General features: G+C 40.1%; 1 protein-coding gene across 1 annotated transcript; it reads left to right on the top strand.

Annotated features, from left to right (window-relative positions):
• Positions 1–3,833: 3,833 nt before the first annotated feature.
• LOC121310332 (butyrophilin subfamily 2 member A2-like) lies at positions 3,834–9,261 on the top strand. The gene is made up of 4 exons (XM_041243574.1): positions 3,834–3,882; positions 4,389–4,431; positions 5,750–5,826; positions 8,338–9,261. The coding sequence occupies exons 3-4, from the start codon at positions 5,820–5,822 to the stop codon at positions 8,832–8,834; spliced, it is 504 nt and encodes a 167-aa protein (XP_041099508.1). The 5' UTR covers positions 3,834–3,882; positions 4,389–4,431; positions 5,750–5,819; the 3' UTR covers positions 8,835–9,261.
• The last annotated feature ends 2,585 nt before the right edge of the window (positions 9,262–11,846 follow it).

The following is an 11,846-nucleotide window of genomic DNA, read 5'->3' as shown; positions in this document are numbered from 1 at the left end:
GTAAAAGGGAAGCACTGCTCAGAGAGTGGAGGCTGGAGGGAACCTGCATTATCCTCTGGGCCTCTTCACTGGCACTAAGGGAGTCTTTGTGAAGCGGTGCAATAATTCACAAACTGGGAGGGGAGAAAATAGAAAAATAATTGGTCACTGTAAATTAAAAAAGTTAAATACTCAAACATACATGAAACGGGATCAGATCCTATACAATATAATGCATCTCTTATCAAATAATTGTAAATAACTAAAAGAAACGGAGATGGTATAAAAATGTTATTTTTAACCCTAAAGACACGCGCTGCCATCGATACCAGAATTCTTTGTCACTGCATGATTTCAGGATGAAGGGTTTTCAGTCTTGAACGATCCAGCAGCGCAGGGGTGGCCAACCGGCGGCTCTTTTGTTGTCAAAATGCGGCTCTTTGAACTTCCCATATATTTCATTACACAATGAAGAAGTTATTTATTATGTATGTATTTATTTATCAGTATTTATGTAGTGTATGAATACTTCTTTATTTACTTATTTGTTTATTTATTTGATATGTGCATTATTTTTACAATAAGTCTCTGAGTTATTTTCTTTCCATTATAAGCCGATTCATTTCTGACCTTAGCCAATCAGCAGCGTGGCAGCAGCACTTTTTTTTGTTGCATAGCAACTAACTAGCAAATCATATCCCCCCTTACACAGAAGGCCGGAAACCGGTCACTTTACTTTGAACAGGACTGGCTTCTGCTTTGTTCATAATGCCAGAATAAAATAGCGAAAAAGAAAATCTGAAGATGAACATCGAACCTTCTTACCGGACGGGGAGAGTAATGGAGTTTTTTGTTGAATGCAATGGAAAACTTCTGTGCCTTATTTGCCAGTGCCCGGTTGCATTAAACATCTTATTATTAAGTATTCTTAGTATTCATAGTACTCTTTGAGAACGTGTGGGTTAAGAGAACACTCTGCTTGCTCCCGGAGGGGTGTTCTCTTAGCCATACTGTATGTTCAGCCAGCATTGGCAGAGCTGACAGGAGAGCGCCTGAAAAGTTGCATTTGCATTCCTCTATGGTGTTTGTGTTTTGTTTCCAGCCTTGCACAGACCACAGCAATATCCTTGTTCTTCTGCATCCCAGTGAAGGGTCAACTCAGAGAAAATAAAATGGCAGGTATGAATATTTGTATATAAATTCATTCATCTGTTTACTAAACTTATTTTAATGTAGGATTTTATTAAATTCAAAAGTGAAACATTCTAAATTAAAAACATATACTTTTTGAAATCTGAAATCTGAAATCAGCAGCAGGTTGAGTGCTGGTTAGGAAACAGCTAGCCTTTGACTTTCAAACAATCAGTCTGTCTTCTCTTTTCATTGTTCCCCTCTCTGTCTCGTCACTTTTGCATGCATGGCTAGATAGAAGATGCATAGTTCATGCTTTGTAAAGATTTTCTTTGTGAGTAATTCAATCACATGCTTTCTCAGAGGTAAGTCACAATGCTCTTGTTTAATTATTAGGAAATTATGAAGTTGGTCCATGTGTAATTCCAAGTTCAAGCAAAAAAAAGCTAAACTATTTGAATGCACAAGTACAATTATTAATTCCAACACGGTTGTGTTGTTGTTGTTGTTACCTATACTGCTTGGATACTGAAAATAATAGCATAATGTCGACTGGTCAAACTCACTAAGGGAGTCCCTGCTAGAAGGTTCCAGGATGACAGCTGTACTGAAGTCCCCTAGCCAAGGTGCCTCAGCCTGGGGATCAGAAAACTCTAGAAGAAAGGCCCCGGCCTGACCGGTAACCTCACTGGATGGAAAAGTATAGCCGTAGATTCCAATTTACTGCATTCATGTGTGTGTGTGTATTTTTGTGTGTGCATGTATTTGTGTGTGTGTGTTTCTGGATGTAGTGCTGTGATTTTTTCTTTAGTGTGTGTATAGTTCATTTTGGTGTTTTTCAGTTAGCTTTAGCTGAAAAACATTTGGGGAAAATACAAATGTAATAACATAACTGTAAACATGTACGTAAATGCTTTGAGCTTAATGTACTGTAAAGTGCTTTGAGCTTAAGAGTGTTTTGAAAGTACTTGAGAGTGTTTTGAGCATAGATGTAGAGTGCTATGAACGGGTGACTGGTAGAGTGCTATGAATGTGACCGGAGTGTTTCAAAAATAACTGGTAGAGTGCTATGAACGGGACCGGAGTGTTTTGAAAGTGACTAGTAGAGTGCTATGAACGGGACCGGAGTGTTTTGGAAGTGACTAGCAGAGTGCTATGAACGGGACCGGAGTGTTTTGAAAGTGACTAGTAGAGTGCTATGAACGGGACCGGAGTGTTTTGGAAGTGACTGGTAGAGTGCTATGAACGTGACCTGAGTGTTTTGAAAGTGACTAGTGGTGTGTTTTGAGCGTAGTACACCTGTACTAGATAAAAATACACAGCAGCAATCCTCATGCAGTCCGTCAACATTCTGTTGGAGTCTATCAGCACTCAGAACTGGGCAGACACATGGCAAATGACAGTTAATAGAACAAAGTGTAAGGTGCTGCACACAGGCAATAAAAATGTGCATTATAAATATCATATTTGGAAATACTGAAATTGAAGAAGAAATCTATGAAAAAGACTTAGGAGTTTATGTTGACTCAGAAAGGTCTTCATTGAGACAATGTGGGGAAGCTATAAAAAAGGCCAATAAGATCTAATTGAAACATTCACAATTCTAAAAGGTATTGACAATGTCGACCTAAGGGACTTTTTCGACCTGAAAAAAGAAACAAGGACCAGGAGTCACAAATGGAGGTTAGATAAAGGGGCATTTAGAACAGAAAATAGGAGGCACTTTATTACACAAAGAATTGTGAGGGTCTGGAAGCAACTAGCCAGTGATGTTGTTGAAGCTGACATCCTGGGATTCTTGAAGAAGCTGTTTGATGAGATTCTGGGATCAATACGCTATTAACAACCAAACGAGCAAGATGGGCCGAATGGCCTGCTCTCTCTTGTAAACTTTCTTATGTTCTTATGTTCTTATTTCTCCTATCAGTTCAGATTGAAGCATTTATATTTTTGCCTGAACTGATTTTCTGGATTTTCCACAGGGGAGGGGGGCGCTTCTCATAGGACCTGTCCCAGACCCCTTATTAAGATAACCGGCAACTGTTGGTGAGTGCTGCCTTATCTGAGGAGTATTGCAGCCACTTAACCACATTCTGCAAAATATGTTGCATAACCTCTTTGACAGAGGAACTCCACCCCAAAGTTCCTGAAAAGGAAAGCTAAAGTTTTGAAAGCACTGAAATGAAGAAAAAAAGAAAGAAATGTTTGCTGTGGGTGTTTGTGTTCTATTATTGCATTTTACAATTACAATTATTTTTAAAGATGGCAAGAGACCAACCAAACTCATTCACATTATTGGCCTTTCAGAAACACTTTTGTGTCAATGTTCTGCAACCAACTAATGTGTAGTATTGACATATGTGGTGCTAGTAATTCAGTTATGCAAACTGAAATCTTAAAAAAAAAACAATAAACACATTCATACAAAAAAAAAAAATCTAATTTATTAAGTGATGAAACATAAAACAGTACCTCGTACCAGCTGCAATGCAAACACAGGCATGAGGAGGAACAAAGTTAGGAAGCTCATTTTAATTCAACAGTTTTATTTTTTAAACATAATTAAGACAATGGCAATACCTGTTGTTGAAATGAGGGAGGATACATTGTAATTACTAGCACCTCCCCCCCCCCTTGCAGATCTACACGCCCACATGAGAGGATTATTTAAGGAAGCACACATTCCCTGGCAGTCATCTGTTTAACTAGCTGTTAACAGGTAGCATATCTCTTCTGAAGAAACTACAGCAAATTGTTGCTCACAACAGTCCTGTAAGTATTCTTGATACTGCAGATTTCATTGTATGTGATGATGGAATGTTTCTGCTTTAGAAAATATTTTGAGCATTTAATATCCAGATGTGTTCAATTGCTTTGTAGCACAATGTAGGTTATGTGAAGATGTTTGTTAGTAATTTTAATTGATTCATGGCAGTCGTACAAGTTTGTTACTGTATTCAGAGCTCTTCTAGTCATTGTAATGAACAAAGGGTACAGCAATAGTCCAAACACATGATGTACAATAATTCAAAGTCTGTGTTACCATGCAATATTAAGATCCTTCTACTAAAGATAGACAGAGACAGAGGTATAGACAGCAGTCCAGGCCAGAGATAAATGGAGACAGACAGAGGTATTGACAGCAGTCATGAAACACCAGCAGGGTGTACACACCTCTTGTCAGGATGCTCCACACACTGTCTCATGCCCCACACAGCACAGTGAAGTAATTTAAGAGACAGCTGAACCTTCACTAATGCTCTTGTATTCCTTACCAGCTTGTGCAGCTCCTAATCAGAAAAACCAAAAGCCACCCAACAGGTAAGTTGATTAAATGTCTTAATTTATTCCTGTAACACTGTAAAAGTTCTTTTAAAGACAAATGTGCTAAGAAATGTAAAGAACTAGAGGGGGAGTCGTATGGATGATGTGAATTGGAGGGGAGGGTTGTTCTGCCAGGGCTGGACATTGTCTCGCGGTGGTGCACAGGACTGAATGGTTTCAGATCTGAAGCCAGCCTCTCCCTCTATAGTCAGGTGATCAACTCCTGGAAAGAGCTTCTCTGGCATGAGACTGGCTGGTGTAAAAGGGAAGCACTGCTCAGAGAGTGGAGGCTGGAGGGAACCTGCATTATCCTCTGGGCCTCTTCACTGGCACTAAGGGAGTCTTTGTGAAGCGGTGCAATAATTCACAAACTGGGAGGGGAGAAAATAGAAAAATAATTGGTCACTGTAAATTAAAAAAGTTAAATACTCAAACATGCATGAAACGGGATCAGATCCTATACAATATAATGCATCTCTTATCAAATAATTGTAAATAACTAAAAGAAACGGAGATGGTATAAAAATGTTATTTTTAACCCTAAAGACACGCGCTGCCATCGATACCAGAATTCTTTGTCACTGCATGATTTCAGGATGAAGGGTTTTCAGTCTTGAACGATCCAGCAGCGCAGGGGTGGCCAACCGGCGGCTCTTTTGTTGTCAAAATGCGGCTCTTTGAACTTCCCATATATTTCATTACACAATGAATAAGTTATTTATTTATTTATTTATGTATGTATTCATTTATTTACTTATTTGTTTATTTATTTGATATGTGCATTATTTTTACAATAAGTCTCTGAGTTATTTTCTTTCCATTATAAGCCGATTCATTTCTGACCTTAGCCAATCAGCAGCGTGGCAGCAGCACTTTTTTTTGTTACATAGCAACTAACTAGCAAATCATATCCCCCCTTACACAGAAGGCCGGAAACCGGTCACTTTACTTTGAACAGGACTGGCTTCTGCTTTGTTCATAATGCCAGAATAAAATAGCGAAAAAGAAAATCTGAAGATGAACATCGAACCTTCTTACCGGACGGGGAGAGTAATGGAGTTTTTTGTTGAATGCAATGGAAAACTTCTGTGCCTTATTTGCCAGTGCCTGGTTGCATTAAACATCTTATTATTAAGTATTCTTAGTATTCATAGTACTCTTTGAGAACGTGTGGGTTAAGAGAACACTCTGCTTGCTCCCGGAGGGGTGTTCTCTTAGCCATACTGTATGTTCAGCCAGCATTGGCAGAGCTGACAGGAGAGCGCCTGAAAAGTTGCATTTGCATTCCTCTATGGTGTTTGTGTTTTGTTTCCAGCCTTGCACAGACCACAGCAATATCCTTGTTCTTCTGCATCCCAGTGAAGGGTCAACTCAGAGAAAATAAAATGGAAGGTATGAATATTTGTATATAAATTCATTCATCTGTTTACTAAACTTATTTTAATGTAGGATTTTATTAAATTCAAAAGTGAAACATTCTAAATTAAAAACATATACTTTTTGAAATCTGAAATCAGCAGCAGGTTGAGTGCTGGTTAGGAAACAGCTAGCCTTTGACTTTCAAACAATCAGTCAGTCTTCTCTTTTCATTGTTCCCCTCTCTGTCTCGTCACTTTTGCATGCATGGCTAGATAGAAGATGCATAGTTCATGCTTTGTAAAGATTTTCTTTGTGAGTAATTCAATCACATGCTTTCTCAGAGGTAAGTCACAATGCTCTTGTTTAATTATTAGGAAATTATGAAGTTGGTCCATGTGTAATTCCAAGTTCAAGCAAAAAAAAGCTAAACTATTTGAATGCACAAGTACAATTATTAATTCCAACACGGTTGTGTTGTTGTTGTTGTTACCTATACTGCTTGGATACTGAAAATAATAGCATAATGTCGACTGGTCACTTCAATTATTCAACTAAGTTAAAAAGTTATAATTTTAAAAGCATCTGGTGTGATAGACTAGTATGTTTATTCTGTATTATGGCAGCACAGCAGTTCCCATTATAAACCCCTATTTTGTGCAGCTCCAAAAGTGGGTTTAAGTTCAACCTTCACCTGAAACTTTTGATTTCAGGTCAGACTGGTAGGCTGAATCTTTTTTTCCCAAATATGATGTCATTGTGTTCAGTAGCTTTTGAGCTAAAGTACGTCCAAAAAAAAAGGTGGCTTTGTAGCTGGGAGAGGGTTTTTTTTATTCAGCTGTAGGCAAAGCAAACAAACAAAAAAGAAACTACTGGACAGTTATTACTAAAATTGGGCAAGTTACTTCATCTAAGCAGTCTTCGGTGCCTTCTGTGGGTGGGGAGGTTTAAAAACGTGTGTTTTAATAAAAGAAAGTCATTTTTAAATGAGCGTTGCGCATGAGCAGTTGTACGCTCCAGGAAGCGTGTCGACGAGCAATGCGCCCGTCTACAACCAGATCACAACCGCAGCTAAACATATTTGCCCTCAAGCCATTTCTTTTTTTTATTTAATACAAGTTAGACAAGTACAACAACATAAACAATATTTCAGTTCTGAGGTGGAGGATGATGGAATTGTTTTTCTCCATGGATATTATTTATGAAGCAAATCTCCACTAAGTTAAAGTAACTAGTTGCTTTTCATATATAAATATCTGCTCTGCTCATAGATCTGCTCTCGGCTGCCCTGGGAACAGGGAGCGGAAGTGTGTGCTGGTTGGTTTACAGTCTGTGTGCCGGACTGCGTGATATTACATTTGTGTGATTAGATTTTGCTGTGTTTTAGTAGAATATGATATCGAAACACATGCACAATATCGATATAACATTTTCATATTGTTGCCCCCCACTATTGATTTATTATGCAGATATATATTATTCCCAAGTACAAAAATGAACTAGCCACATATTTTATCCTGATAATCATCCATCATTTAGAAATCAAACAAGCAAATACATGATGAATACATATTACTACAAATCACCAGTGTATTCTTACCTTCTTTTTTACTTTCTAAAACAGGAATCTGTATGAACGTTACTAGATGTATTTGTGCAAGCAACGCATCAAGCTGATCACGCATTCTCAGTCACAAACATGTTTGCCAACTAGTTTCTTTTACAAAGAAAATCTGAGCACAATATTTACCTGCATAGTTATATATCATGAAAACCAAACAAACAGCAAACCCCGTGTATAATACAGCATGGCATAAAAACCTGCAGAAATGTAACATTCCAGTAATACATAATAAGTCAACATAACTTACCTGTTGAGCCCCCCTGCGATTAAAGCAGGAAAGCTTAGGCATCAGGTCATATGAAATAAAGTCCTTTTTGATATTTTGTGAATCCAGTTCCTTAGCTTTGGTGAAAATAATATCTTTCAGTGTGGTAAATAGCTCACAAAGATTGGAGTTTCTGTTCAGATTAATTATATAAAGTTAAAGTGCATAGCATACAGTTTGTGTTTTTATGTGTGGACAGGACATTTATAATTGAGACTTTAGATGAAAAAAGCCCTTCATACGTTTTGGATTTATCATTGTTTCTTTGTACTTTAAGTTCATTTCCAATGTGTGCTTGTTGGACTCACTGAAGATGTATTCTACTAGCTCTGCTGAAAACAACACACAGCCCAAAGAATCCAGCTGGTTGCGCTGCGTGGCGTGGTGTGAATCTCACAACATAACCTCTGTGGAATTATTTATGTTTGATGTTATTTTCTATTCTGCCAATTCTGTTACTCGGTCACTGTGACCAACTTAGCAACTCCCCCCTCCCCCCTCTGGCAAATTTGGCGCTTCAGTCAGAGTGCCCAGCTATGGTATGCACTAACGAACCTGAGAATGAAACAGGTGACCTCTCTGTACCGTTGGGCACGTAATCCACTTAGGGCCCCTGCAATTCTATTAACACATTTAGTTTCTTATTTTTTTCTCTTAGTGACCATGGATGAAAACACAGCCAACAAATACCTGTCGGTGACCAATGGGAAACAAGTCAAAGTGAATCCTACAGCCTCTGACAAACCCCCCAGTCTGGATAGGTTTGACATGAAGCCATGTGTTCTGAGCAGACAAGCATACAACTCAGGCATCATAAAAGTTGAAGTGGATGTAGATAAGATAAACATGTGGAGAGTTGGAGTTGTTACAAAGTCTGCCAAACGCCACGGGTTCACCATGATGCAACCCAGTAATTACTACTGGGTTGTAGAGTGGAATGGGCGTGAATTGGTTGCTCTCGATTACACGCAGATAGTCATTCATAAAAAATTTATCCGAACGCTAGTCATGTATCTGGATGTCGATAACAAGAAAGTTACATTTGATGTTGACGACAATGTCAATGTCTACACTTTTGATAGGATGGCTTTTTCTGAGCCTCTCTATATACTATTTTCTACTACAGATGAAAACAATCAACTTACAATCAAATAACTCTGTAGCTCTGGAAGTAATGAAGCAGATGATTGCTTTCCCAGTGGAAAGCTAAGAAGTCACTGCTGTCTTGTTGTTTTAAAATGCTTTATAATCTGAATTCTGATTTTCCTTGAAAATGTGCTGTGCTTTGTCAATGTTATTAATTACCAGCCATCTTCTTCTAAATCTCTTCTATCAGCTCAAAATTAAATTAGAGATATGTATCATATGCAGCAACAAGACAGGTCTTTGTTTTTTTTTGCAATTTTCAACATTCCTTCAGGTCTTCACACTGCTACATAAATACTGCTCCTTGAGACCTCCAGAGCTGCAAAAGCAGAGATATGTGAATTGTGTATCACTAGCAGTGTGTTGCATGCCTGAGGCAGTCTATGTTACTGTTATAAAGAAGATTTTCTTTCAATAAATTCTTTCTGCAAATGAATGATCTTGACGTCTTTTTTGAAACATTAGAAAATTAACAATGTAACTGTCCAGAGAAATATAGTCAGTGCCGCATTATCGAATAAGCGGCAGTCCCAATTAAATGAGAGGCATTGGAGAGGACCTTACTCACACTTCTATTCATAATGTAGCATTATAGGGGGAAAGGGTGTTTAATAGCAAACCTGACGTGGCTGTTTGTTCCTGGAAACACTTTACAGGCTTATTTAAATAAGAACTTAACACCTAGGCGGCGTGTGTACAGATCTTACTGAAATGAGCCAGTTTTGTTTGGAGAGGCTGGTATTCCACACATTTCACCCTGTGTTTATTGTACACTAAGATATATAAACACACACACATTTTATATATATATATATATATATAAATTATAGACATGGATTTATTTATTTTTTTTATGTATTACTGTGTTACCAGCGAGTCTGAACACTAAGTTTCATTCTTTGTGTTGAGTTTGACAAATAGTCGGACTGACAGACACAAATAAAAGCTGTAAACCGGATTCATTCTGCGTGTTTTTGAGAGCTTGTATCATGTACAGCACAAAACAGACCTCAAAACCACTCGGGTGCTACACATAGATCTGACATTGTTTTTTTGAATTTTTTTTCCAACATAAGGTGGCCAAATAAATGAAGTTTAGCAGAGTGTAGCATCAATAAAAATGTATTTCATTCAAAATCCTGGCCCTTGGTTACTGTAAACGTATGGACTGTTTAAAAATCGTTAGGTTATTACCATAACCCCGGTTCCCTAAAAGAGAATGACAACCATTACCGAATGGGAAAGAGCCCTCTCTGACCGTCAATCACTGAGCATATATAAATAAAGCTGCCCTATCAGCCCTGCTTTGAAGGGGAAGTCCCTCCCACTTCCTGTTGAAGAGGGACGTCCTCACAGTAGCACATCGCCATTTTCTTTCAAAAACAGATGTCAGCTGGGGACACGACCTCAAATGGTAATGGTTGTCATTCTCTTTCAGGCAACCAGGGTTATGGTAATAACCTAACGTTCCCTTTCAATTGAATGGCAACCATTACCGAATGGGAAAGCTGTTCCAAAGCTGTCGTGGCTCCAGATGACCAACAGTACAGCCTCATGGCGATAGCAACAGAGCCCACATGATGCCTAAGGGCATGGCGCCTGCAACACCCTAGAGCCCAGAGAGGGTCTGGCTCGGTTTGTAACATCAAGGCGTTAAAATCGTGCAACTGTCTGACCACCTGTCCATGTAGCAGCATTGCAGAGCTCATCTAAGGAGGCACCATGAAGGAAAGCCCACAAAGTTGCCTAGCCCCTGGTAGAATGGGCCGTAATGTTCCCCGGTAACAAAGAGTCTGTCTGTTCATATGCCAAGCGTATCGCATCTGCCACCCAGTGCACTAGACGTTGTTTCGATAGGGCCTGACCTCTAGAGCGGGACCCGTAGCAGACAAACAGCTGGTTGGACTGTCTCCAGGATGACGTCCTATCCAAATAACAGCGCAGAGCCCGAACTAGGCATAGCTTGTGCTGTCTACGGGCCTCCTGTGACTTGTGCGGGGGAGGTTTGAAAGTTTCCAAAACCACTGGTTGGTTAATATGCAATGAAGATACCACCTTTGGCAAAAAGGCTGGATTTGTTCTTAATGTTACCCGCGAGTCATTTCCCACGAAAGCCATGCATGTGTCATCAATGGACAGCGCATGAAGCTCACTTATTCGTCTGGCAGACGTAATGGCTATTAAAAACACCACCTTCAATGAAACAGGGCGCCGTTCTGCTGACGCCATGGGCTCGAATGGGGGACCCATAAGGGCCCGCAGTACCAGTTCTAGATCCCACTTGGGGACCATACTTTTCATGGGAGGACGAAGCCTCCGAGCCGCTCTAAGAAATTGCACTGCCAGGAAATGTGTCCCAGGGGACACCGAGTCAATTTTGTCATGGCACACTGATATTGCTGCCAGGTATACCTTCAGAGTGGACACTGATTTTCCTGCATCAAACAAGTGTTGTAAGAAGGTTAATATCGTCTCAATAGGGCAAGTCACAGGATTGTGACCTTCGGCAAGGCACCAGTCTTGGAAAACTTTCCATTTATATGAGTACTGGGCTCTAGAGCTGGGCGCACTAGCAGACTCTAGTGTTTCTACCACTGCATCTGGCAAACCTCTTCTGAATCGACAGCTCCGTTCAACGGCCAGACCTAGAGTTGGAGTTGGGCTGGGTTCGGGTGCCATAATAGCCCCTCCGCTTGGCTGAGGAGGTCCATGTGCAGCAGGAGCTGCCACGGCTGATCCCACAACATGTCGGAGAGGAGAGCAAACCAGGGGCGCCTCGGCCATCTGGGTGCAACCAGCAAAACCAGTGCTCTCTCCACCCTGATCCTCTCTAGTGTCAGTGGTTATAATGGTAGCAGAGGAAACGCATACAAGAGCCCCTGTGGCCAGGGGTGAGCTAGCGCGTCCCCTCCCAGGGGGCCCCCATCTCTCTCCATGGAAAACCATAGGGGGCAATGAGTGGACTCGGCTGTGGCAAAGAGGTCGACTCGTGTCGGTTGAAACCTCTCCCAAATCTGTTCC

The sequence above is a fragment of the Polyodon spathula genome, unplaced genomic scaffold (genome assembly GCF_017654505.1).
Source record: "Polyodon spathula isolate WHYD16114869_AA unplaced genomic scaffold, ASM1765450v1 scaffolds_2030, whole genome shotgun sequence".
Lineage (NCBI taxonomy): Eukaryota > Metazoa > Chordata > Actinopteri > Acipenseriformes > Polyodontidae > Polyodon > Polyodon spathula.
This window is presented reverse-complemented; position numbering and strand designations above follow the sequence as displayed.